The 27,408-nt window shown below is 40.2% G+C and overlaps 1 protein-coding gene across 1 annotated transcript in view; it reads left to right on the forward strand.

Moving 5' to 3' along the window:
• Positions 1-27,408, forward strand: part of itgbl1 (integrin, beta-like 1) — a 78,450-nt gene that overhangs the window by 45,364 nt on the left and 5,678 nt on the right. The window contains exons 8-9 of the mRNA XM_072686316.1: positions 15,607-15,723; positions 25,845-25,991. Coding sequence (XP_072542417.1) covers positions 15,607-15,723; positions 25,845-25,991 — 264 coding nt within the window. The remainder of the gene's footprint in view (positions 1-15,606; positions 15,724-25,844; positions 25,992-27,408) is intronic.

Here is a 27,408-nt window from a genome sequence, read left to right on the forward strand (position 1 = left end):
CCTTCTGAAAAATGTATTGTCACATGCTGATCTGACTTTTAAGATAGTATTAGGCAATCATGAACCAGTTGTACACATATTGAGGGATCCCTGGCAGCATGGCTGGCTGAATTTGCTTTGTACGACAGAGCTGGATCACTCATGACCTATGATTGTCACATGCTGAGCTAATTTTTAGGTTTGCTAACAGACCTCATGAACCAGTCATGCAGATCACGAGGGATGTAGCTCCGCCATACAAGTCATCTACAATACAGATTGAGTGATCCCTAAAACTATGGCTGACTGAATTTGACTTGAATTTGACAACAGAGCTGGATAATCCATGATCTGTACGACCAGTTGGCATCTTACAAAATTGAGTTGTATGCTTTTTTACTTGTGTACATTTTTACAAGTTTTTATACTAAAGACAATTATATCTAAGTATATTTGTCTTAGGCTGATGAGTATTTTTAGACTTATATTTACAATTGATATTTTGATCGAGAGATGCTTAAGAAAAGTATAATTACGTATTGTTTTATTATACATCAAATATCAAATTACTTGACTTGTGATTTGAGGTGGTATAGCTTAGAGTATATAGTACATAGGTGGACCTGAACCTTATCTTTTATGTACTATGTTAGTAACCAACACAGAAACAGATAAACAATTTAAGTTCAAAAATGGTTGTAGTACAAAGTACACATATTTACATGGGTGATAATAGCAACTAGGGGTAATAATGATAATATTTTTTTAAATCCAAAGTGATCAGGGATTACATGTATTCTAATTGTTTATGTAATTTTGGTTAAATGCATAATATGTAGTTTAACAAATTTGAGGAATATTTATATCCATATATATATCCATATAAGATTTTACAATCATGCATCACCAGATTACTGTCTATTGTCCTAGAAATGTGAAAGGGCCAACAAATATCCTGCATATCTTCAAAATAAGGTGGAGTGGTGACTGTTGTGTTGCTCTGAAATCTGGATGTTGCTTACCTAGCATTTACCTGGCATATTTTGATCAGTACAGTAAAAGCCAAATGCTGCAGCTCTAAAATAGAGAAGTGACCTGTTTGCTTCTTTTTGCCTAAAGGAACCCCATAAACACTCCTTATCTTTGCTATCTGATAGACATAAATGTTATTTACTTTGTTGTGTTGAATTAAAAACTGATAACATTTATTGAAATTGCAACACATTATACCAAAATGGCTCAAATGATCCAATATGCTTCATGAATAAGTGTCTCTATATATATTGGCCTGTGTTTCATCTCCGGAGTGCACAGCAGCACCTGAAATAATACTGCCTCTGGCACTGGACCATGAATGGGAAACCCTGGCATAGATTCTAATGTATTGCAGGACACAGCCAATCAACTCTCTGTACTGTCCAGCACTCGAGTGCCAACATTTGTTCAGGAATCCTGAGCTACAGATATGTTCCAACCCAACCACCTCATGTAATGGAGAACTGTTGGCTAGCAGATGGAGTTCAGGGAAGAGAGAGGAGGGTTCATCAGTTCTTCCAGCTTAATGGAGGGAAAAAAGATTAAGTAGCACTAGGAGACTTAATTAGGTCTAATTTTTCCAGCAGTACCTTTAAATTATTTTAAATTGCTGCAACAAACTGGCAGTTTAAATTGCCCCTATGAAAGAGAACAATTAATCTGCCACAAAAAAGCCTCCTCTCCCCGATGGTTTGTATGGTTTTATTCTTTCTGGGTGTACTGCTGTAGTTCTCTAGCCCTGTCTCATATTTACTGTTTGGAACATCATATTCTGTACTGAGATCTTCCGGTAATTAATATCTTGCTCTCAATTTGTTCACATTCAGAGAACTACGCTGCTCATTTTTGAGTATATGAAAATGTCAATAAATTGCAAGAAAAATTATTTTGGCGATGTTCCATCCTACAACAATTCATGCACTTAAGTTGTTAGATAATGAGAGAACTCTGGGTCTGAATGAGGTAGTCAATAATCATATTTTTGTAAATAGACTCATATTGATATTAAGATGTAGAAAAAGGACTCATTTTAGATAACAGAAATAACGCATTTTGGTAACACTTTCGTTGGATGGTCCATTATAGATGCCTCATAGATGCTCACCTGACATTTGACTAACATTTAGCTAAATATCCATTAATAATTAATGAACATTAATGAACTCTAAGTTGATTGTACTGTATTTGAATGTTTAATGTAACCCTGCTCTTAATGAATTAATCTTGAATCAGTCCTTGATCTTAACCTAACCCATTTAAGGTTTAGGTTAGGTGTATTCAATAAATAGTCACTTACATTCTTACATTCTTAGAGTTCAGGTGCATTAAACACATATTCAGTTGAATGTTAGCTGAATGCCAGGTGAGCATCTACAAGGCATCTGCATTGGACCATGTATACACCAAAGAGCTAAGGTCATATCTCGTAGATGCTTAATCTCACAGAGGCATCTTCTTCACCATCCTCCTCAAACCATTCCTAAATGTAAATGAGTGCAGTGTTGCAGGGTAGATTATCCTGCTGACAGTTGCCACCATCACTGCATAGTACAGTTGCCATGAAGGTATGTACCTGGTCCACAAAGATGCTTAGGTAGGTGGCATGTGTCAGCCTGAAGCCACATAAATGCCTGTGTCAGGGCTTTTCCATATTGATGTTGCCAAGCGTATCACACACCCTCCTCCGACTTGTCTTCTTTCTACAGTGCATCTTGGGGCCAGCACTTCCTCAGATAAACAATGCATACATGACCGCCTGTATAGGGGATATGAGTAGTTGTGACATGGTTCCTCCCATAAACATCATTAAAACATTTGTGACTTGTGTCTTTAAACCTGACAGGATAGCCTGTATTACCCTTGTGCATCAGTGAGCCTTGGGCCCTGAATACCCTGTAAGAGTTTTTGGGTGTTTCTTTCTTTGGACCGCTGTCAGTAAGTAGTGACCACTGATGTCCATGATCCCTGCAAGCCTCATTGGTTCACAGATGCTTCAACCCAGTCGTCTGGCCATAATTGGGCAATGTCCTCCAGTTCACTAATATTCCTGGGTTTGTGTGCTGCAGCTGCCGCCAAGTCAGGCAAATCCCACCAAGTCAGGCAACTGTGACAATCACTCCAGAATCTTCCAGAACTACTTCTGAAACCAAGCCATGGCTCTGGGGCTGCTGTGCTTTTTCTGACACTCAAATAGAGCACATCTGTATGGATGAGTGTGGATGTCAAGATGGTCTCAATCAAGTGTCAGAAATGTATAGGAGAGAACATCACGCCTTTTGTGAGGATGCTGAAGCCAGGGTGTCATTGGATCTTTTAGAAGGACATTGATCCCAAGCATACACCAAAGCTTCAGAAGGAGGCCTGGAAGATTCTTGGGTGGTAGTCACAGTTGCCTCACTTGAACCTAATAGAAGATCTTTGGTGGGATTTGAAGAAGGTGGTTGCAGCAGCAAACCCAGGAATATTAGTGAACTGGAGGCCACTGCACACGAGGAACGGGATGAGATTCCTCAGGAACGCTGCCAGAAGCTTGTGATTGGCTATGCATCACGTTTACAGAAGGTCATAACAGCAGATGGGTGCTCTACTATATACTAAAGATGCTTGTTATGAAGGGGTTGAATAATTGTCATTAGTTGTTAAACTGTTGATTGGTTGATTGGAAACGGGCGAAAGTTTGTACATTTTTCTGATGAACCTTTTGAAATGAGGGTTGAATAATATTGAGTGCAACTCTGTATGGTTACTCTGCCATGATGTTAGGAGCTACGATGTTAGTTGGCAGTTACATTAAGGCGGCAACCTTTCATCTTGTCATCATTGTTTTCCATAAATATGTTGGAATATTCCCCTTAGTCCCAATTTGGTACTGCCAATAAACGCTGTGCATTGACTTCACATTCAGGCTGGAACACATTCCCTGGGTAACAAAACATTTGTCAACATGGCTGAGTTTATTAGGGAAACGACCAAACCGGGGATGAAACAAGCAATTATCTACTCAAGTTAAAGGCAGTTGGACTCTACAGCAATCCATCCAAATTTCTAAAGAACCAATGGTCCATGGACATTGTGTAACCAGGAACATGCAACTGTTACATAAATTGCGGGACATATAAGTTTCTAGTGGGTTGTATTTTCTATGAATCAGAGGATTTCAAAACATATGATCATATGAAATGAAAAGCCTCTTACTGTAAAGAGGATGGAGATAAAGTTCCACCGCCTAGACTACGTAAAGGGTTGAGAGACCTTTCGAAGCACCTGTTGTTTCACAGTTTGGAAAGTGTTCAATAATTGCTGGAGAATCACACAGAGATGTGTATGCAGATCAGATTACTGCTGTTCTGTGTTACCTACTGTGAAAAACAGTTGGTAACTCAGCCTGTTTTACACTGGACGGTCATGAGAACTCCAAATAGAAATAAAATCACAAGTAGCTCTTGTAAATGAAGACACAATCTTCCCTGTCTAGTTCTATTGATGCACTCACTCATATGTAAAAATAAAAATTAAAGTCAGATAAACTGAATATTCAACATTCAAATAAAATTGACAAAAATTAAAAAATAAAGATCATAAGGGGTTCAATCTGATAAGACATAGAATTAAAGCTGAAGAATATCACTTATTTCAACAATAATTCCTAGATTACTGTGAAATAAGATAATTGTGCATGTAAACACAGTTATTATAACTCATGCAATTATTGTAAAAATGGAAAAGCAGTTAGGTAGTTGGTCTTACATGTTTTTGTTTTCTTTTAAAAAGCTACTTCAACCTAGTAAAGGGCTTTCCCTTTAGCCTCCATGGATTTCCCCATACAGCCCTAGTAAACCCATAGATTCCCTGTCCCTCCTCATTTGCATTGTGGTGTTTGAGGAGCGATGGGGAGAGAGGCTCCCAAATGATGATTTATACATCTGTTTACATAGAATTTCACCCATGATTGGAGCTATAGGTCTGCTAGCTCACATCCATTAGCTTGACAGCAGGTAATTACATAAGTTTCCTCCACTCTAAATTTCACTCCCACAATTATGGTGGCTGTCAGCCCAGCTGAGTCAATGCAAATATTCAAGCGCTGCTGCGATCAGGTCTCAAATGAGGGATCCCCAAGCCAAGCGATATGGCCACACGCAAAACCACAGAATTAGATACCATGAATGTAAAGAATAGCTGAAAAGGAGAAAATATTTGATACTGTAAACGCTCACATTTTCAGCAAAAGCTCAGTTGCAAAAATAACCTAATCTCATGAAAGATTCTGCAGGTGATTTCAGGATTATCTGCCAGTTCTAGCACTTAGGTTAGGTTCCCAAATGTAACACACATTGATACATTGACGATTGACAACCTCTGTAGTTTGTGCGACTGGAATCTGACTAGACAGGCAAACCTTCAGTCCTCACCATGCATTGATGAGCTTTGGGTGGACAAAACCCTGTTGCTGGTTCACCAGTTGACTTCCTTTGGATCAGCTTTGGTAGGTATTAGCCACTCTATATTGAGAACCCCCCACAAAACCTGCAGTTTTGGAGATGCTTTGACCCAGTCATCCAGCCATTATTAATTTGCTATTCACAAAGTTACTCAAATCTCTGGTTCTTGCCCATTTTATCTACTCCCAACACTTCATCTTCAAGAACTGATTGTTTAACATTCATTACGCTTATTTAAGCTTAATATATATAAAGCTTTTTCATATTAATACAGTGCATATTAGGGAACAGGTATTTACTTCAGTTTACTTCACATCAGTACACATCTATTAATGTAAACATACAACAAATAATCTGAGGGCACTTTCATATAGACTTTGTTTGGTGTTGACCCATAATTCTTTAGTTCAGTTTGTTTTACAGTTTGAACACTGCACCCCTTACCTGAATCAAACAACTAAACCCTGGTCTGCTATAAATCAAGAGTCTTGGTCTGCTGTTTTCAACTCAACCCTAATTCAGTTTGCTGCTGATGGGAGCATATATTTCCGATGCTTCAGTAGCTCCACTCTTCTTCCCTCGCTTCAGTGTTGTACTGTCCACATAGTGTATACATACAATTCCAACAGACTGAGCTGCTTCTAATCACAGCATGTGAGTAACAGAACATATGATTGGCACCTGGGTTACAGAATGCATTTATTGCCATGCAGAGGCAATCTGATTGGTAAAACTCAAATTGACAAATGAATCGATTATAAAGAAGCAGAGAGCCAGTAAGGCTTGTTTGGCTTGTTTTGATTGTGATACTGTACATGTAGATGTCATGTGTAACTAGTTCAGTGTAATAAATGGATGTGCACAGTTATAACAAGGATATGTGTGAGGACTGGTACTGGATTTCATGCTGGAAGAAAAAAAAAAGTTTTCATGGAGCTCTAATGGAGGCAAATATGACAGTAACAGAATGCTTGTATCCAAATTGTGACAAATTTCTAACCAATTGAGGGACACCCACGTGTGAGAAACCAACAGAACCAAATGAACAAAATACACAAATGTCACAAAAACCCAAACTCTGGTGTGAAAACAGCCTGAAAACTGAAAACATTAGTCATGACTTATTCAAAATGTCTTTGAATAAGTGTCCTTTGTTAGAAATCCGGCGTCCAGGAGACAGATTCAGGAGTCAGGAGACTGGATCTTCAGTGTTGATGAGTTTATTGGTACACACAGAGATGTACAACTCGATCGGTCACGGTCAACCCAGTCTGATTAGGGGTATTTTGAGAGGGCCTTATATACATTGGAAATTGTGGGAGGAGAAAGGTTGATGAAGAGGAGTTTAAGGAGGGGTAGGAGGGGGATGAAGGATAGGTCACTGGGAGTCACTTTAAAGAGGGGTAGGAGGTGGGTGAAGTTGAGGGGGGGGTTGATGGTATACAAAGAGAGAGTGACCACTTTAGGCCGGCAGACGAAGGGTAACAAAAGGTGAGACAAAGGATTAAGATAACCATTTGATAACAAGTTGAAACCACATGAAAGTAATGTTAGAAAAGACCATATTTTCTCTCACCTTATAAACAAATTAGTATTCCGAGTATTGGATACACATGACGATATAGAGTATGAAACATACCTGTGACTGCTGAAATACGTAAATACACGACAATACATACATGGCATGAAATTGTAAATTATTAAATATGTAGGAACCCATCCAACCTAGCATTTGCTCAGGCCTTCATTTCAGTGAAAAGTTAAGTAAGGCTAGGCCACAAAGCTCGTAAAAGCTCTGAGAGGAGACCATGACATGTAAAACATTTGCTGGCCAAGCTATTTTGCTTCACGAAAGGCAGCTGTCACAAGGCTTTTAGGCGTCTGGAATTTCCTCAAGGAACCACCTACTTTGAAGAGCTCTCCGCAGTCTGGAAAACCTGTCCACTATTCTCATTGAGGTTCCCTTTTCGTTTGGTGTTTGAGGGTGACTTTTTAGCTTTACAGCTATGCTTGAACATTTGAGCCACTCTAAGAACAGCGAGAGTTTTTGCCAAAATGCTAATTTTGCCCTGCCGAGGCAATAAATGACTGATTGCAGTAGCGGAGGTGACTAAGATGTTGGCACTTACACCAGTCATTAGCACACTGATGTATTCTATATACGCTGCGCCCGTAAAGAATGCATGTTGATTATGAATATGAATATGCCCAGCAGCAATCACTGGAACAAACACTCTCTAAGGCAGTTGTTCAGGGGAGAGTAAGAGAAAGGACTTCAATTTGCCACCCAGATGTTGACTGGTGTCCTGAACGTTGCTGGAGCTGCCTGGCATGATAAGCAATCTTTTAAAGCAAATCAGCTGAATTAGCACTGATTGCAATCACTGTCTGAGCGTCGCATGATGGCAGTTTTCTTTGTGAGCAAAGACACGGCAGTGTTTCACAATAGAAACTAAATTGATTCCAGAAAAAGTCTCCAACAATAAACATAACAAGCGGAACAGTAAACCATTTTTCCCAATAGTTTTATGCTGTTGTGATATTTAGACTATGGTTATTTCAGAATCAGAATCAGATATTTTAGCTTTCTTGGTGTGTTTCAATTGCGACACTTTTTCGTTCTACTGATCACCACTTTGGTTGTAACTTGGTTACAACTTGTTAAAATCATTGACTAACATTTGACTGAGGAGCTTTCACAAGAGGATTGTGCACATTTGCTGTAGCAGTAAGACTTTAACATAAGCTCCCATAGTGGGTGTTATCCTGCTGAGTGTTTGGCTGTAGCCAGGCTTTATTGCAATGTACAGCGGACAGCTCCCTGCCATTGTGACGGTCATGTGGCCGCTGACAGTGGGCAGCACTTGAATGGCAGTCTGATTAGAGGATGTCTCCAGATGCCTCATCTAAACATGACTCTGTCCTGCCTGACCTTTCATTTCCTCCTCTGATTAAGGCCTTCCAAGTACTATGCCTGAAAAAGGCCAAAAAGTAAAAAGAAAAGTTTGGAAGGCTTGCAGTGCGGTTCAGGTCATTCCGTCCATATCTACTTGTGGATAAAATTTGTTAAAATTATTCAAATGAGATTTTTAATGTGAAATAAAATGCTGTATATGCATTAACATGCATTTATAGGCATTTACAGATTCAGATTTCTTTATAGTGATGGGAACCAGGGTTGCCATGTCTGCAACTCAAATGTGATGTATCCATTTTCATATATAATGTTGAAAATAGTAGAATGTAGAACAGCGGTAATGCAGTGGATGCTTTTTCTTACAAGACCCTCAATGTACCACTCCAGAATAGATAAGTGTTTGAAATAATTACATTTAAATAATCAGAAAACAGCATCTCTGGCACCAGGAAGTATAAATGGCCAGAAGATTGGATCTCATTACTAACATTGTAAACAATTCTGATTCAGTAAGCTTGTTTAGAACCAAGCCTTTCACATTAGACCACTCGGAAAGACTGCATTTAAACAAATCTTAACGATTTAATTATGCAAATATTATTGGAAAAACAGTGGAATTCCTCTTTAGGATCCTGATGAACACTGGCTTTTTGTGAATGCTTCAATTGCAACCATAGTTCCTCCAGTATTGATTGCTTTGTGAACTTGCCATTTCCAAAGGAGCAATTACTGTGAGTCAGGTTTGATGGCATATTGCTAAAACCATTTTAATTAGAACAGGGCTGGTTTTTGTGTCTTTAATATCTTGCGTTAATGTTTATTCGATACTTGAACCTCTACCAAGGCTTGTTTTTAAGTAGCGTTGGGCTCAAGAGCCACAAAAAAGTTGCTGAACATTAGGATCTTGATATATACGACCTTTGTGGATCAACACTGCATCCAGAGTTGCTGTTGTATTGACTGCCTAATACACTTGCCATTTTGAAAGGAGCAATTACAATGGGGCGAATTTGACAGCAGATGGCTACAACTCTTGTAATTAGATGAACACAGGTTTTGTGGCATGCTGTTCTGTTTGGACATGAAGTTTATGAAGGAATGAGTCTCTTAACTTAACTTAAGTCTTAAGAGGCTGATGTAGTCTTGACAGGTTAGGATTACACCAGTGGTCTCCAACCCTGCATTTTAGAGAGCTGCCTTCCCATAGCCTTCCAACCCTAATCAACCCCACTTGATTCAACTAATTACTGCCTCCAGAAGCCCTGGAGGCTGAATGGTGTGTTTGGTTTGGGTTGAAGTTGAAACTAGCAGGATGGTAGCTCTCCAAGGGGAGGTTTGAAGACCACTGACTTCTACTGTCTCAAGCACACCTGCATAGTGTGCTGGAATCTTGCTGTGTGTATCCTGAAGTCTCATCATGCATGAATCCATTAAGAAAAAAATATATACAGAAGCTCATGCAAATCAGGGTTCCATAGCACCAAAAACAAAAAAAGAAAGAAAAGGAAAATCACTCCCTACTAAGTTGCACAAGAATAAACATTTTAATATATAAATAATAAACCAGGTTTATGACCCATGTGATTATTGACACTTGATGTAGTGGACATAAACCACATTAATACTTTGTTATTATTAAACATTAATAGATCAAACTTACAAATACTCTTGTTAAGGCAAGTGGACACAAAGCAATGCATTAGAAAAGAATTGATGAATTTAGTAATTTAGTAAGTGTCAGTAGTCACATGGGTCAAAAACCAGGTTATGTTTAATATTTACTGGTTATTCTTAAAAAAAAAAAAACGTAGCATGGAGTGATTTTTCTTGGTGCCATGGAAACCCGATTTGCATGAGCTTCTGCATTTTTCTTGCTGGATTCACGCATGATGAGACACATCAGGATACACAATATGCTGGTGTGGTTGAGTGTCGCTGTCATTTAATGTCAAAGATGGAAGCTGTTCCCGCAACCAAACCCTGGTGTCAGTGCGGCTCTGGGTTCATGAATTCAGCAAGACTTTTTACCATCAACTTTTCATCAGGCTTGGGTTTCCAGAGATAAAGAGGGGAAAGCGATTTCTTTCAAATGGAAGGCGTGTATTCAAATATTGTTATATTTGTTGATATTTGAGTGATATTAAATGTCTCAGATTTTAAACACCAAGACCATAAACCTCCTTTAATATCATTGAATTAAAGCTCATTATACACTACAAAAAGTATTGGGACACCTGCTCATTTATTGTTTTTTCTCATGATTAATGGTATTAAAACTATTTCTCTCATAAACTACTGTCCAGAGAAGGCTTTCTAATAGATTTTGGGGCATTGCTGTGTGTGTTTGATTGCATTCAGCCACAAGAGCATTGGTGAGGTCAGGATGTTTGATGATCAACCCCCTACCTCATTCCCAACTCCTTCCCAAAGTGTTGGATGGAGCACCAACCATCATCCCAGAGAACACCCTCTAGCCCCACACCTGGCATTAGGCATGGTGTCAATGAGTTCCTGTTTATAATCTCCAGAGAGCTTCTATTCTACTGGCACTACTTCTCTACCAAGATTAGACAATGTGTTTGTGTGTGCTTGCACATTTGCACATCTGTCAGCAATGAGAGCAACTTAAAGAAGCTAAATGCGTTTGTTAGAAGGGATGTCTACAAACATTTGGACAGGTAAACTGTCCTATGTGAGTGCTGAGGCAAAGCTGCTCTGAAGTTCTGTGCTTTAAAAAGGGATGGGGCTTTGTTCTGGCCCTGCATGAACATTGCTCACTGGGGGACTGAACTTACCGGATGGTTGTCTCTCAAATATAGAGAGAGGATTAATTGTTTAGTTGCGGCCCAAAGAACAGTGCATGGTCAGCTGGGGAGCCGTCTGTAACGCTGAAGCTACAGGAGACAGGGCTGCTTTCTCCATTTATGTACAGAATATGGCAGTAGGGTCTTAGGCTGTGTGGGGCAAACAATTCACATAAACTCTGTGAGGTCCAAAATAGTTATACCTGCAATGTATTAAATGTAGATCACTACTATAGAACATTTTTGTGCAATTAAGTATTCTGTTGATTATGGGTTTTTTATATATATATATAAATTTATTTCAGGTTTTATACTGGTGTTCTTCCCCGTTTAGATTGCCAGTAACCAACCAGTACGTATTCTTCCCCCACCCCCCATCACATGCTATACCCACGCCACTAGTGAGGGCGAGACCAACACACACCCCCTCCAACACATGGGCAGCCAGGCACACCTCTTTTTTGACCTGCCGCCGATGCTTCGTCATCCGGCAACCAACACACCTGGAGAGAAGCGCCATATACCCGGCTCTGATGCACGGGTTGCCAGATGCCAGTGATGGCCAGTGCTGCACTAGAGTGATGTGTGGGGAGCGCGCCATCTACCCAACCTAGAAAGAGCAAGGCCAATTGCAATCTCTGAAGGCCCCAGGTACTGATGGCTAGCAGCAGCGTGATCGGGACGCGAACCAGCGATCCTCTGATCACAGTGACAGTGCCTTAGTCTGGAATACCAGAGTAACCACCTTACAATGCCCTAGTAACAACCTGGCATGAAAATATGAACCATTTAGCAACACCATAGCCCGAAGAGCATTATTGATGTTGGGAACTGACGTTCAGCAATAATGCACGCAAAAGTGACTTGAATCATCGGCCTGCTTTTTGAATGATCAATTGTCAAGTAGTTATTGATTCATTGAGAAGGTTAATTTCAATACTTTTATATCTAGTAGTGCATCAGATCTGAGATATTCCGTTTTTAATAGGTATAGTGAAGGATTGTAAGAACAGACTGAAAATCTCAGACTATTTAAACAGATTGATCTAAACTGCTGGCAACTATAATGTCCATGTTGTGTAATGGTTTATAATTTCTGTAATTGCTCATCTTTGTAGCATCTTAAGATTCATATTTAGATAAAATATGTACTTTTTTCTACCCATTATTGCCCATAGGTTTGCAAAATTCTCGCATGCCCTGTTCTTTTTAGGTCTGTTCGTAGAATTGGAATGGTGTTCAGGTTGGGGGGCTGTGAGTACTATTCAATCTTCAGCCTGCACTTCTTGAAGTAGTCTGTTGTGGATTCTGAGGTGTATTAAGAATCGGTGTCCTTTTATTACAGACTGCGAGGTTTGTTTACAAGGCTTGCCGGCATCCTATCCTATCATACATCTCTATACTAGTTAAATGTTGCTCATGCCATTGGCTGCAACATGAGCCCAAAGCTTAACATGCTTAACAGTGCTTAACAGTTGGAGAGGTGTTCTTTTCATGAAATTCTGTGCACGTTATCTTCAAATACACCTTTTGTCACTGCAGCCAAGTTTTCAAAAGTATTTAAGCCTTTCATTTTACATTCCCAACATGAGGCTTTGATTTTTTTTTTTTTTTATATACATTTTTTGGTGAAGATGCAGGAAAGTCTTTCTTCTAGTGATGTATGCATGAGTCCAAGTCAGATGTGTTTGCAAATCTGGTGTTACTATTTGTCAGTGTTTGGAAAAGTCTTTAGAGGAAAATAATAAAACATTCAGTTGTGTGTTTGTGTCCAAATTTAAGACTAATACTGTTCTGTAAACTTTGAGCAGCCCTGCTGATGAATGACTTAAGCTGAGGTGAGAAAGCAAGTGACCGAAACCCTCCGGTTTCCTTGTGTGCTCTTTCTGTAAAAACGACCTGCTCAAAGGCAAGGTGTGTTCCTGTGCACGTTGGTTTAATCAGCTCTGTGTGTTTAGACAGACCTCTGTTTTCCTTCACTCAGTCTCAATGTGAGTCCAATGCTGAAGAGTCACATGGCAGTTAAGCGTGGGGTAAACACACGAGCCATCCAGTTGGTTCTCCGTGACGTTGCAAAAACTAATCAATAAGGCAGGGGGGGTTATGACATCATCAGTTGCTGTGGTAACGGCCAGTACGCAGACGGCGCTTATCTGCTTGGCAGGCTGAGAGGTTGTCAGACAGGGCGTTGCTTGTTATTCTCTCCGTCTGCCTGAAGCCCCAGTAGCCACAGCTGTCCGTGTCGGACAGATTTTAGCACCCATGCTAGCAGACTGATGTGACCACTGATAACCATATGAGACCGAGGCCCTCTGCACTTTCATCTTCTGGTGTGGAGTCTGTTTTATTGACAATCTGATCATTTCTTGATCTAGCAGGGCTGCCAAATGATTAGAAATAATTCAATGTGATTAATTGCGGTATGTTGGGTGTTTAATGGTGATTAATCATGATTGTTACATTTGCCAAAAGGTCATGCCAAAGAACATTATTTAAAAAGCAGTGCATTTTGTCATAGTCATAGGAACAGAAAAAATAAGCTCAATCAGAATGCATGTATTGATTTCAATACAGGCTAGCTAATGGTGTCCTCCATGGCTTAGCCGTCTAGTGCATTACCGCTGTGGCCCAGAGGTTGTGAGTACGAATCCTGAGCCATGCCACTTTGCCATCAGTAACCGGAGTCAGAGAGAGTGCAATTTTCCTCTCTGTCTCGGCAATGCCGTATCAGTGACAGTTAGAAAAGAAGGGTGGTACTGGTTTTAAGACACATTTTAAGTCCTTCTCCTCCTAGTGTCAGGAGAATTGCTAGTGCTAGGGGGTGCTTCAAATGGTGGGTTAATTGACAGTACCAAAGCGGAGCCTTCAAAAATAGGCAAAATGCTCAGTTTTAAGATCCATTTTATGATTTTATGACCTTTGATATTTTAGATTTCACACTTGTGAAGGCCCTCATGTTCTACAAGACTGGCCCTGGCTTCATGGTCCTTTAGATATGGACTATTTAAATACTCTGGAATGGTATATGGACATATGCACGCAGTATACGCATCTATCCACATACTTCCACTATACCACTGAGTAACCATTATCATTCACCAACAGAATTCTGAAGGAGTTTGACACTCGGTTTGGTTCTATGGGTTTTTCAGACATCTTCTGAACAGTGGCAACTTATTGGATGCTGTGTGCAAGTTAATGGTAATGAGCCACTTTTCATATATGGAATTCACATCGTTTTCATCTGTTGTCTTATCAGGTTCATTATCAGTGAGCTAGTTTATGAGGGAATGTTCCCTCTAAATGAGTGTTGTACCAGTATAGGTGCATAACTGATGACACATTGAAAGCTGATGATTTCTTTGCCCTGACGCTCCTGGCTTTAATGTTATAGCATTGTTCCTCTTCCACCCCACGCTCGACACGTAAATGGAAATGATTCGGCTTGAGTCTGGGATTGGAGGAGATCGAAAAAAAAATAATGGAAAGCAATTACGGCATCAGCATCACTTGTGATGAGCCACAACTCACCTAAATGTAAATCTCTCGCATATGTGCTGAGAAAGTGGGGCTGGAGTGTGAGCGTAAACAGAGGAGGCTGTTTCCAGTTGTCTGGAACACACACTTATGATACACACTCATGATAATGCATTTAACAGCAGTGGATCATTGCGGATTTCTCAGAACTCTTCAGCTATAATAGGCTGCCTAATGACTGAAACGCTCTCACGGTTCCTCCATTACATACTAGGAGCGCAATAAACACTCCGACGTGCTGCCGTACATGCTGCTGGGCCTGGTGTTCTATGAGACCATTTAATAGAGTAGTGTGGAGCTACTGCGTGGCGTTAAAGCTACACAGATGGGTTATTGCTGACATTTCTCTTAGGCTTTTGAGTGCATAGCAGTGGAGGTGCAGTGGACTTGGTTGTTTATCTGAATGGAGGTTGGTTAGTTCCATGATTTTTTTATATGTGAACTGTGTAAAAGTTAAACCACATGGTAATTTTTGTTATTGTTTAACACCATTTAAACATTCCAGCTAGATATGCAGATATGATATGATTTAGATGTGTTTATCCTTTTAGACATCGCTGTGTGTATGGTTTACTACACTAAACTAGAATTAGCTGACTAACTAGTCCAGAGTTTTAGCTCCATTTGACTGCAAGTCACTCTACACTACACTGCTTCTGCTGCATATTGTGTTTGCTGTGTCTCTATGGTCATGTGATGTAAATTGGATCTTTATAGGCCATCATGCCATCTAATTAATAAGATGTATTGTCAATTTTTATAATTTTTACAATTTATGACATCTAGATTAAGCTTCAGTTTCTTAGAAGGTTTGGTAATAACTGACATTAAACTATATAAACTTTCCCATTTGCATGTGTGTGTATGTGTGTGTGTGTTCTCTATGTTGCAGGGCAGTGCTTGTGTGGCCAGTGCACATGCCATCCACCAGGAGACAGCCGTGTTCACGGCAAAAACTGTGAGTGTGATGACCGGCAGTGTGAAGATGTGCATGGAGACATCTGTGGTGGTAAGAAGTCCTCACACACAGCACACACTTACACACCACCACAGACAAATGTCACAAAATCTCTGTCTGGAGCTCTGAAACAGGGCTGCCCAAAGTCTGGCTGTGAGGACAGAAGTTACACAGCAAATTTGCCAGTGTTAAATTACCACTGTTGGTGTTAAATTACCACTGAGAGTGTTAAAGGTTTGACACACAGTGCTCATATAACACTAACTGTGTTGATTTAAGGCTGGTGAATTTGCTGTGTAGCCTAACCCCATCCCCTCCCCTAATTACAGAGTAAGCACATCGCTGCTGTTTTTCTTATTTTCGTGTTCTTGCTCTTTACTATGTTGAAAAGATTCATGATTAATGGACCAATAGAAATGCTCCAAAATGACAAAACTAAATAAAAAAAGTTTTACCCTGATTTCCATTGTAAGTTAAAAAGGTTTTTAATTCTACTGTAAAGTTTCTTAAGAGACAGACAATATTTGTATTTTATCTATAAATGATTAAACTCCTGTTTTCTCACTTTAAACCCTTTAAAGTCCAAACTATCAAATAATTGCAAGAAAATTCTATTTCTTTAAAACTGGAGTGTTTATTTGACCTAATTTGACCAATTACTTTTAAATTGGTTTTTATTTTGTGCCATATTTAATACATCTAGAATTTAATGCCCACATCATGTTTTAATCTGAAGCATGTCGGACACAAAATTTTTTATATACCCTTTAAATTCATTTATTTGAGTTTACTCAATTCGCTTCAAACTTGAAAATCTGTATGTAATTTTCTGATGCATTCAGTGCACAGAGAATCCACCAGGGAGCAGGTAGAACATATTGATGTTTTAATTTTCTTGGTTATTGTTCTTATTTACAGATTATGAATGAATTATTTAAGATAATTTAGTATTTAGTTATCATGCTGATGTTGCAGAGGACTAAAATTCAAATATGTACGAAATATAATAGACTTGGCTTTAAAGAGTTAAAGTATTTCATTAACATAATAAAGCACAATGTTTTATATGCTTTTTTAAAATGCACATCAATGCATCCCTTTGGCCCCACAGAGCCAAGCGCATGGGTACCCCTCCTTTAGAATGAGCTTTAGGCGTCCATCCTATGTTCACAGAGTTATTAACATGCTACAGTGAGCTCTCTGTGGAGAGAATCTGCACATTTAGAATCCCCTTCATTGCAAAATCCGCTGTTCACAGCATATGCAGAGGATGTTTTGAAGGCATCACATGACTTGAAGTGTGCAGAACGGCTGCAGGGACTTGATGTGTTTTCCCTAAGGGGGGTCACATTGAGCGCCGCAGAGTGGGCATATAAGGATTCTGGGAAGTGCTGGGTGATGAGTGTGCAATCATCCTCAGTTCATACAGTTGGTCTGGCTGCGTGACCTTCCTTCAGGCTCAGAGCATACTGCAATTGAGCAGGTCAAACAGAACACCACAGCACTGTTATTGTTTCCAAAGGATGCTGTGGGAGGTGAGCGAGATAGCTGAGAGGGAAATAAAAATTTTCCAGAATTCGATTCCTCTTCTCCCTGTTTTAATCCAGACCAGCGCATGCCAGAGAGTGCAGCCACATATTACAGATGTAGGATGCAGACCCGCTAGCATTATAGACCTCTGGCCCGCTGTGAAGGACAACAAGAGGAAATAAGAGGGTTCTCACACATTCCAGGAGCTAAATTTGCATGTTACTACATGTTCCAGAGGTGAATGATGTGGTAGTCTTACAGGCTGTTAGGTTGAAGGAGCACAGGGACGTGAGGATGCAGACGCAGGCCAGACTGAATACTAACTTGTGCATTTACACAGCAGCTGGTATATGTAACCTATTAAAAAAGTAAAAATCTGATTCAATTCTATTCAATACTATACAGTGTTTGTTGTTTTATTTTTAAACAGCACGAAGTCAGAAGTATCTGAGTACAATATTTGAAATTGAATGTGCTGTATAACTTCCCGTCCTAACCCTCTAGCCTCAAGATAATATGTAAGCCCTGAGTCAACACACTAGCCACAAGCTAACATGCTAGTAGTCACGATATGATACATTATGATACAATATAATACACTTTACACATCTAATTATTTATTTATTTTATTCAGTACAATATGATGCATCTATAGATGTACATGCATAGATGTTTATATGCATTTATATTTATTTATAGTTGCTTAATGCTGAATTTAGTGTGGGGATGAATGTAGCATTGAGGCAAAGACATTAGCACACAAAATTAGATACACACAAAATAATATAAACATATTTCTTTTTATATTTATTCAGTTAGTTTACATACATCAGTATACATCTGGAATTTATTGTCAACAACAGGTTTTAATTTAAAGCATGAAAATTGCTTTTTCTACCCTTTATATTTATTTCTATTTATTTGAGTTTAATCAAGTCATTTCAATCTGTATGTAATTTTCTGATGCATGCAGTGCACAGTGCACAAATTTGACATGCTAATAGCGCATGCATTTTAACACCTTGAGCAATTACAAGGTTGCTGGTGACCTCAATGCACAGGTTTAATTTGAATGATTGCCAAAAGTCCACCTTTTGTTATAGAGAGAATTGGTCAAATCTAGTAGACTCCTGAGACCTTACCTGAAAAGAACAGTGCTGAATGGTTTCTCAACAACTTGTGACTTATTGTCAGTATCATTGAAAAACACTGGCATTAGCAAATTAATTTATTTTATTGCTAACAGGATAGCGAAGAGGCCTTACTATATTTCTTACACTAATTGTTTACTTTTATTAATTAAAACAAATATATATATTTTTTATATAATAAGAGCAGTAGAATTATCTCTTAGTCAATGTTCATTTCTGTGTTAATAGTTATATAATAGTAATTGTGTGTGTAGCATCAAGACTGACCTTTAATACCATGCATGTTTTTAAAACTTAATTAATTTCAATTAATGAAATCAATTACATTTATTTCAGCATCTTACTGGAACATTTAGCACCAAGTTCATCCACAAATTACTTTTTTGTGTGATGATGTGGAGAGAAAAGAGCGGCATGGCCAAATTTAATAGAAAATTCAATTGACCACTAGTAATACTCTTTTTATGAGTGAGCAACGGTTACTATGGTGCCATTTCCTTTTAATGTCACAAAAACTGTGCCAGTGCATTTTATGAATCTGACCCAAGGTCTTATATTTTCTCATGTTCCAACATGTTAGTTTACCAGAGCAATATTATAACTGTATTTCTGGACTGAGCTCATTTCAGCTTGAGCATGTTAGCCTAATTAGCAATAAGGTCATCCCTATCTCTGCCTTTTTAACCACAAAGCATACAATAAAATGCATTCTCCCTCTCAAATATGAGAAACACGTTACATTTTACAGACCAGTATTCAGATGCTGACTAGTGCTGTTAAGATTGAGGGATTTTCTTGGTGTTCTTACCTTTTGCTATGCGTTGGTTATGCTAAGCAGAAGTAATGCACTTTTTTTTTTTCAGTCACTCAGGCAGGGCCTGTTTTACTCCCAGTTCCTTCTATCCACAATCTATAGAAATGAGGGGAAAGGAAAACAGAATTAACCCTATTTTTTATTAAAGGAGTATACACCCATAAATCTGCTGTTAACGATTTCCCATGATGAGGGATTAGTACAATGTTCCCACCCTGTTTTAGCCACTATTCGTGCCACTTCTTAATGCTTGGATGTTATAGATTGAAATTCGCCTGTAAGGAAGAGAGCTTCCAAGAGGCACTGGGACGTTGATTCAACAGATCGATGCAGTTTGATTGGACACGCTCTTTGAAATGGACAAATCCAATTGAATCTGTGAATATTTGAAAGCCTTTGAAGTTTAGTCCCCCTTACAGAGAAGTTTGCACTCCTGATTGGAGCGCTTAGGCACGAAGCTTCGAAATGATGAAAAGTGCTATTGGAAACTTCAGCAAATTTATTTTAACTGACATTTTGGTGATTGTTTGCCCTTAGTGCTTAAGAAGCAGAATGTGGACTGTAGGAAAAGATCAGAACTAATTGGTGTTTCTGCACTGGATCCCTGCGACTGGAGAAGTGCAAAACCGATTAACACTCCTGGCCTTTCCTGTAGGGCACTGCAGCGATGGCAAAGAACACTTGTCAGATCCAAACCTTACCTCCAGATTTAATGTGGGCTACATGCAGACACCACTCGGACTGTATGTGGGGGAAAATGAGTGTGTCGCATGTGCTGCCCCTACCCTCCGCCTTTGGCCATATGGCTGTCATCACTTGCCATGACTTTCACTTTCAGGCCAAGGAGATTATTGTCGTCCATTTCCCCCTCCATCACCCGGCCACTGATGTCCCTGTTTCAGGCATAAAGGAAACTCAATAACAGCAGTTGCCATTGAACCATGTAGGCCTGAAGTGACCTTTACATGCATCTGTTCTCCCAGTACCACATGTAATCTTCATTTCCTTATTGATTTATGAACCCTAAAGAGAAAAGAATCATCTCACCAAAATCAAATCTGCAACGACTTGCTGTATGACACACTTGTAGTTATATCAATCAAGAAACTCTGTAGTGTTAGATATAAATTAGTGTTAAATACAGTATAGTCCAGGACAGATTACACATCACCTCATGGTAAAAAAAACTGCTTTAAGAAAGCATCTATTTAAAGATTTGCCTCATATATTTTTGGTGTTCGGCAACTTCACTGTCCAAATACTTTGGGACCCCCTTAACACATGGAAATTGTAATAGGCACCAAATATAATATTGTTCACACAATAGCCATATCAGTACTGTAATGAGAGAGAGATAGTAATGACATGGTATTCTTAAAGTTTGGATGTGCAAATGGGTCTAACTATTATATCCATGTCTTTTTAGCAGCAGAATGCTCCAGTATAAACCACATCTCCTCGGTTGACACCTTACTGGAAAGCATGGAAAACATTTGAGGACACCCACAATGTACTACAACTTCAGGCTGCTTTCCAATCTATTCAGTACTTTTCAGTTCTTCTGAGATAAATCGATCCAGCATCATGACCTGACCTTACTAATGCTATAACTAACTAACTATGGCTGAGAGTTTACCTTCTCACAAGAGAACAAAAGGTGGGCAGACTACCTGTTTCAGAAGAACTGTTGGATGATCAAGTATCTGTGCCAGATTCATAAAACGCATTGACAAACTGCGCAGGACAGTAACGAAGTCCTATTCATAAAGTCACAGTGGTGTTGATCTGCCTACTAGCATTCTTCTTACCGCTGCATCATTTTTAGCATCTGTCCTCAGCATCTGTTTAGATGCCAGAATGAAGATGCTACATTAAAGAAAAGTACAACTCTCAGAATCAGAGAGTTTATTACAGGCATCAGAACTTTGGTAGAAACGAACAAGCTCAAACCCAACACATTTAACAGTAACTTCCATTGACATGGTGTCAAGACCGGTAAAAAAAAAAAAACCTTGACTGGACTCCAGGGTGGCGCAACTGTCAAAGTGTTTGCGTGCATTAATTTGTTTATTCATTCACTTAGTCATGCAATATGTGGTCAGGGGTCCATGAGAGCATATATGGGCTGCCCCTTTCCTTACCCCTTTCCTCAGCACAGCTGACCAGTGGTGTTGCATCAGTGGCAGTTTAAAAAGAACTGGTTGGCTTGCTTAACATGTCTTGGAGGAAGCATATGCTAGCCGTTGGCTTCAAGGGGTCATATAAAGAATGCAGCTGCACTTTTTCATTTTGGATGTGGTTTATGGGGCAATCCCGACATTGCAGCGGCCCAGGATGATATTTCTCCCTTGTTGGCGGTGGATGCAATATTAATACTGCATGCATTCCAGGGGCTCATTGTGTTGCACTGCTAATTGACAGTGGCACAGAGGCCTGACGGGCACATTCAACCCACTGGCCTATCTGGGATAGCCTCAGAGATGGACGTTAAATATGTATGTAGCCCCCGCCGCTGTTGTGGTGCCACACTGATGCAGGTTAGAACATGTTAATACAGGAGAACTGGGGAACACTCTCGCTCTCTCTCTCTCCCTCTCTCTCTCCCCATTCCCCCTGCACACTCTCAGCTCACAGAGATGGCTGGGCCCCACTCACTGATAAAAAGTTAATGTCAGCTAATTGCCCGGCTGATCCATTTGGAGTGGTTTAGCATTCAGAAGAGGATAGCACTCAGAGGTTGTGCACCCATTGTGGGGATTTTCTGTGAATCTTTGCATACAGTGAGATGTCCCGTTGTTTGCATGTTGTCCTTTCACCCTGCGGCACTGAAGCATCATGTCAACATTTCACTTTGGTTTCACCCAGCTTTCTAAGACAGCAGCTAGCCACACCCACAGCTGTAGAGGGGCTTCTCTGAAAGTGTTCCTCCAAAGACCAACATGAAAGGCTCTGAGAATGTGAACGCACACACGCATGCAAATTGCATTGCCAGCCTCTGTAATGGGGAATCACAGGTGCAGTTTAATTGAAAGGGCTGGGGTGCCGCTCTTCGAAAGCAATTAAATGCTCTCATAGGCTGGCTGATGGAAGCAGCTGAGTGTGAAGCTCCAACTGTGCACTCCAGTCCTCCGAATCTGTACCTCGAAAATGAAGCTATATGGAAGGGTAAAGCTTGACAGGTCATCTGTAGTTAAAGGGTTAAATGCATCATTTTTCAATGACAGTGCCCCCCCAAGAAAGTATTTGGTCTGATTCCCCCCCTTAATCCACCACTTTGAGCATTTGTATTGATAATTAGGAATAATTAACCTAGACACCCCATCTGATTACTGCCATGTTAAATCTAAAGATCACCTAAATACACCCGTTCCAGTCTGGAAGTGTAGGGCAAGTGCTGTGGGAAAATGTCAGGCCACCGCTCTGTGATCTGTAGCTCAAGCACAATTGGGTTATGCAGCATGATGATGATGTGAACAGTTTTATTAAAATAAACAGAATTTTAAATGGTTAACTTTTTTAGACAATGTAATCGTTTAGACTAATTATTTAATCAACAAAATAATCTATAGATTATTAGATAGAAAAATAACAAGCTTTTATCTGGATTCAAGCTAAATTAAAATTGGTGTGGCGCAACAGGTAACACCCCTACTGGCCAGTGAGCTACCACACCATGTGGGAGATTCCTGGTCTGGGAGACTATGCTGCACTACACCAATAAGAGCCCTTGGGCAAGGTTCTTAACACTACATTAGCTCACCTCTGTAAAAACAAGTAACCTTGTAAGTCGCTCTGGATAAGACCATCAGCTAAATGCTGTAAATATAAATATAAAATGGAACACAAAATGCCAGAGGGAGGATAAAACGCAGCACTCAGACAAATAACAAATGCTCACTGGAGAAAGAATGAATAATACAGCCTTGATTGTGTTCAAATTTAAGACACATACACAGAAAAACACACATGACCTGACAAAAACTGAAAAAGTATATTAAATCCATGAGCAAAACGGGTTTATAGCGCTCTGGTCATGTTATTTTCTATTTCTTGAGTTTGTTTGCATGAAAGTTCTCCTTAGATAACCTGATTAATTGACTACCCCCCTAAAGTAGTGTTCACAGAGTGTTATTAGTAAATCTGTACCATTGTGATCATCCTTAAACGCAGCCCATATGCTTTTCATTTAAGGTCATACACTGGTTTTGTACATATCACCTCCTTTCTGGGTAGAATCCTGATGCAGAAGTCCCAGTACATCTGGCTCCATAGCCTCTAAGTGTCTATAAGAGGTGCGAATTGCAAAACAGGAGGTTACGCTTTAGTCTTTTCTGTTTGTCTTGCCTTTTCATTTTGAGCAGGATGCCTTTGTGTTTCCTTGTTGGAATTTAATATCTAGGCCAATATGCGCTCTACGACTTCTCTGTCCAGGCTAGTCCTGGGGGGGAATCCTTGAAATTGTATGAGAGGAAGCAGTACAAGCTGCAGGAGGAGCTCTGTTATTATTCACTGTTTATTTTTTCCCACTCAGTCACAGACTCTTCCATGAACAACAGAGAGACTACAGCCTTCAGATGCTTCAAAAAAAAAAGTTTCATTTCCTCCCAGCCGGCATCCTCACTGCTCCTACATATAGGACTCTTACTATCCTGCCTTAGTGAAGTCTGCAGAGATCAACACGCCATAGGTCTGAAGCAGACAGAGTTAACCATTCAGGAGTTTTGAGTCCCGTCCAATGTGCCAGTAATTGGAGGAAATTCCTTCTGAAAGCATCTCCATGTTAGAACGGGTTCTTAAATAAACCGTCAGCAAAACAAATACATATTGGCTTTCAGTGTTTAGCCGTACAAACCTCAGTGGTGCACTGACTTGATTATCCTCTCAAAGAAATCCATGTAACAAGCTCAAAAAGAAGGAGCGATCAATAGATAATGTAATCGCCTCACCCTGCTTCATTCTGATGGCGGTAAACACGTGGAGAGTTCCTAGCACTATTCAGAGGCTCAACAGAAAGTCGGTGTTCATGCAAGCCATGTTTTCATGAGGGTTCAGGGATGGTCAATGGCTCTAACTGTTTGGCTGTAATGCATGCCTAGCACCACAACACTATTAGCCATTCTGGAGATGAACCCAACTGATAGTAACATTATCCATGTTTCAAAGAGCCAAAAATAGACAAGCAATAACACCAATTCACATAATTTCATTTTATTTGGTTTAGTTTAACAACAGCTGATTGGCTGATATGTGATTCTCAGTTGTCAACTGTTGGTATGTGATGCCCCAGCCAGGCAAGTCCACTGGCTTAGTCTTCGACTAAGACTAAGATACTGTGAATTGCTTTGAAGGTCATGAACATGGACTAGAAAAGCATCAAAAACTATGAGGGGGAAGTATGAAGTGGTTCCAGGTGGTTGCTATGGTGTTGCTAGCTGGTTGCTATGATGTTGCTAAGTGGCATCTGGAGTGATCGCTATGGTGTTGCTAGCTGGGTGCTAGGTAGTTGCTATGGTGTCCCAGATGGTTGCTGTTATTTGGTTGATATGGTGTCACTAAGTGGTTGCTATGGTATCCAATATGGTTGTAATGGTTTTACTAGCTGGTTGCTATGATGTTGCTAAGTGGCATCTGGAGGGATTGCTATGGTGTTGCTAGCTGGCTGCTAGCTGATTGCTATGGTGTCCCAGGTGGTTGCTGTTAGTTGGTTGATATGGTGTCACTAAGTGGTTGCTATGGTATCCCATATGGTGTTGATAGGGGGTTGCTGGATGTGTTATAGTATTGCATGGTGATTGCTAAGGCATTTCAGGCGGTTGATATGATGTTGTTAAGTAGTTGCTAGGTGGTTGTTGTAGTATGCCGGATGGTTGTTAGGGTGTTGCTAAGTGCTTGCTAGATGAGGGTTATAGTATTGTAAGGTGGTTGCTATGGTGTTAAGTGGTTGCTCAGTGGTTGTTATGGTATGTTGTTGCTATAGTATCTCAGGTGGTTGCCATGGTATCCCAGCTATTGCTTTGCATAACTTTGGGTAGACAACAGGACTTTCAAATGTGGTCAGGGGGCATGCAAAAGCAAATGTTTGCGAGCGCTCTGTATGTAAGCAAATTGTGAAAATGACGTCTGCTTGGCACTTTTCTACAGCGCACTCAGACTGAGCTTTTATATTGGACTCCTCTTCCTTACCTAACAGATTTTTACAACATCTGGCTTAACAGATGATTATTGGCTGCTTACTGGCCTCTTTGGAGAGCTTTCCCTGCCTCAGTAAAGCAGCCAGCTTACTTAGAGACATATCCTGAACATCATCTGTTTGATTTACTGCCCTCTTGTAGCCTTTTACAAATATGTTGTTATAACCATGTTAATGGTTAACGGTACAGTCTGTATAACGCACAAAACCATCAAATCTCCTGAGGAGAAAGATCTTTCCTTGCATCCAAGCAGAAACACACTAGATACTGGTGCTAGATTGAGGTTGCATTGTTGCCGTTTCTGATAAACCCTGTGATACTTCAGTAGCAGCCAACATTGTTGGCACTAGTCCGGAATCTAACTCCTCTATGTTTGAACCAATGTAATGTGTCTGGATCAGTTGCACTGTTGCCAGGAAAGTAAGCTGTTTTCCTGTTCAGCACTAGTGACTGTGTCTGTGTCTCTGTCTGTCTCGCACTCCCCAGACCATGGCTTTTGCTCCTGTGGCCGCTGTATCTGTGGTGATGGATGGTTTGGGAAGCATTGCCAGTTCCCCCGCAGCTGCAACATGACTGACGAGCAGAGCAAGAGCCTGTGTGAGACAGCCCATGGCGTCATGTGCTCCGGAAAAGGTAAAATTTAGCTTTGCTAGAGCTGCATTTATACGTGACAGGAAAGGTGGGAGAGATCAACTGCAGGGGTCCACTTTAGCTGTCATGTTGGAGTCGAAGGACAGGAAGAAATTAGGGCTGTCCTGATTCCTGACTTATAGTGTAAAGACAATCCACAGCTGTCCACTAAGCCTGGATGTATCGGAGCAGAGAAGACGTTATTGGAGCCTTATGAGGCTAGTTGATGTTTTTCTCAAACCGGAAACCTTCCTACACTATATGGACAAAAGTATTGGGACACCTGCTCATTCTTCTTACCTTTTCCCCCAAAAAATGTTTATCCTGCTTTTACTGGAGTAGCTGTCTCTACAACTAGATTTCGGAGCATTGCTGTGAAGATTTGATTGCATTCACGACAGAGCGCCAGTGAGGTCAAGATGTTGGATGATCACCACCCCACCTCATCTTCAACTCCTCCAAGAAGTATTGGATGGAGCCCCAACATGATTCCAGAGAACAAAGTTCCACTGCTCCACAGCTGAATGCACCTGGCATTAGACATGGTGCTAATAGGTTCATGTTTATCTGCTCCTATTCTCCTATCTAGTCCTATTCTATTGGCAATATTTTTCCTACACGCTCTAGACAAGCTGTATGTGTGCATTTGCAAGTCTTTGTCAGTAACAGATGTAACTTTAAGTAGCAGAATGCATTTGTTAGAAGGGGTGTCCACAAACATTTGGAACATATACTGAATTTCAACGGCCATAGAAGTGGTTACTTACCATGCTGTGCTACCACAATCTACCCTGACATTTGCTGCATTCAGTTTTCAGGATTCTTAAGAGAGGTCTAATTGAAAGTGAACTGCCTAAGAACACTGAACTGCCTAAGAAGGAAAGCAAGCGTCCAGACAGTGAACGTCGTGTCAGCAAGATTAGTGTTCTTCCAGCCGCATCCAAATGTAGATGAGCACATTTGTCTCCCTCCAACACAGATGGGAGAAAAAGATCAACCTCTTCTTTCTCTCTCTCTCTCTCTCTCTCTCTTACTCTCTTTGTCATACACACAGATACGTTCATGAGGCGGATCGCAAACACAAGCACCTCGCCGTCTTTTCAAAGTCTATACTTCAAACCCTTTATAAAGGTATAAATAGCGGAGACGAAGCGCAGCAGCTTTCCTCTTTGGGCTTTGAAAAACAGGGGAGACACACAGGGAAGTGTTTGCTCCCTGCCTGCCTTGGAACCTTAACACCTTATTATCCTTTTGTAACCTAGACCGCTTGCCCTTGAACAGCTAAAGGATGCTGTGTGTCAAGATTCTATGAGGCCGAGTCAAGAGAGGACATGCTTTTATTATCAGTCTGCAACCTGGCAGTGTTGGAAAAATATACTATAAAGTGCAGCTGAAATGCCAGTGGACTTAATATTTAATG

Source organism: Salminus brasiliensis, chromosome 8 (assembly GCF_030463535.1).
Source record: "Salminus brasiliensis chromosome 8, fSalBra1.hap2, whole genome shotgun sequence".
NCBI lineage: Eukaryota > Metazoa > Chordata > Actinopteri > Characiformes > Bryconidae > Salminus > Salminus brasiliensis.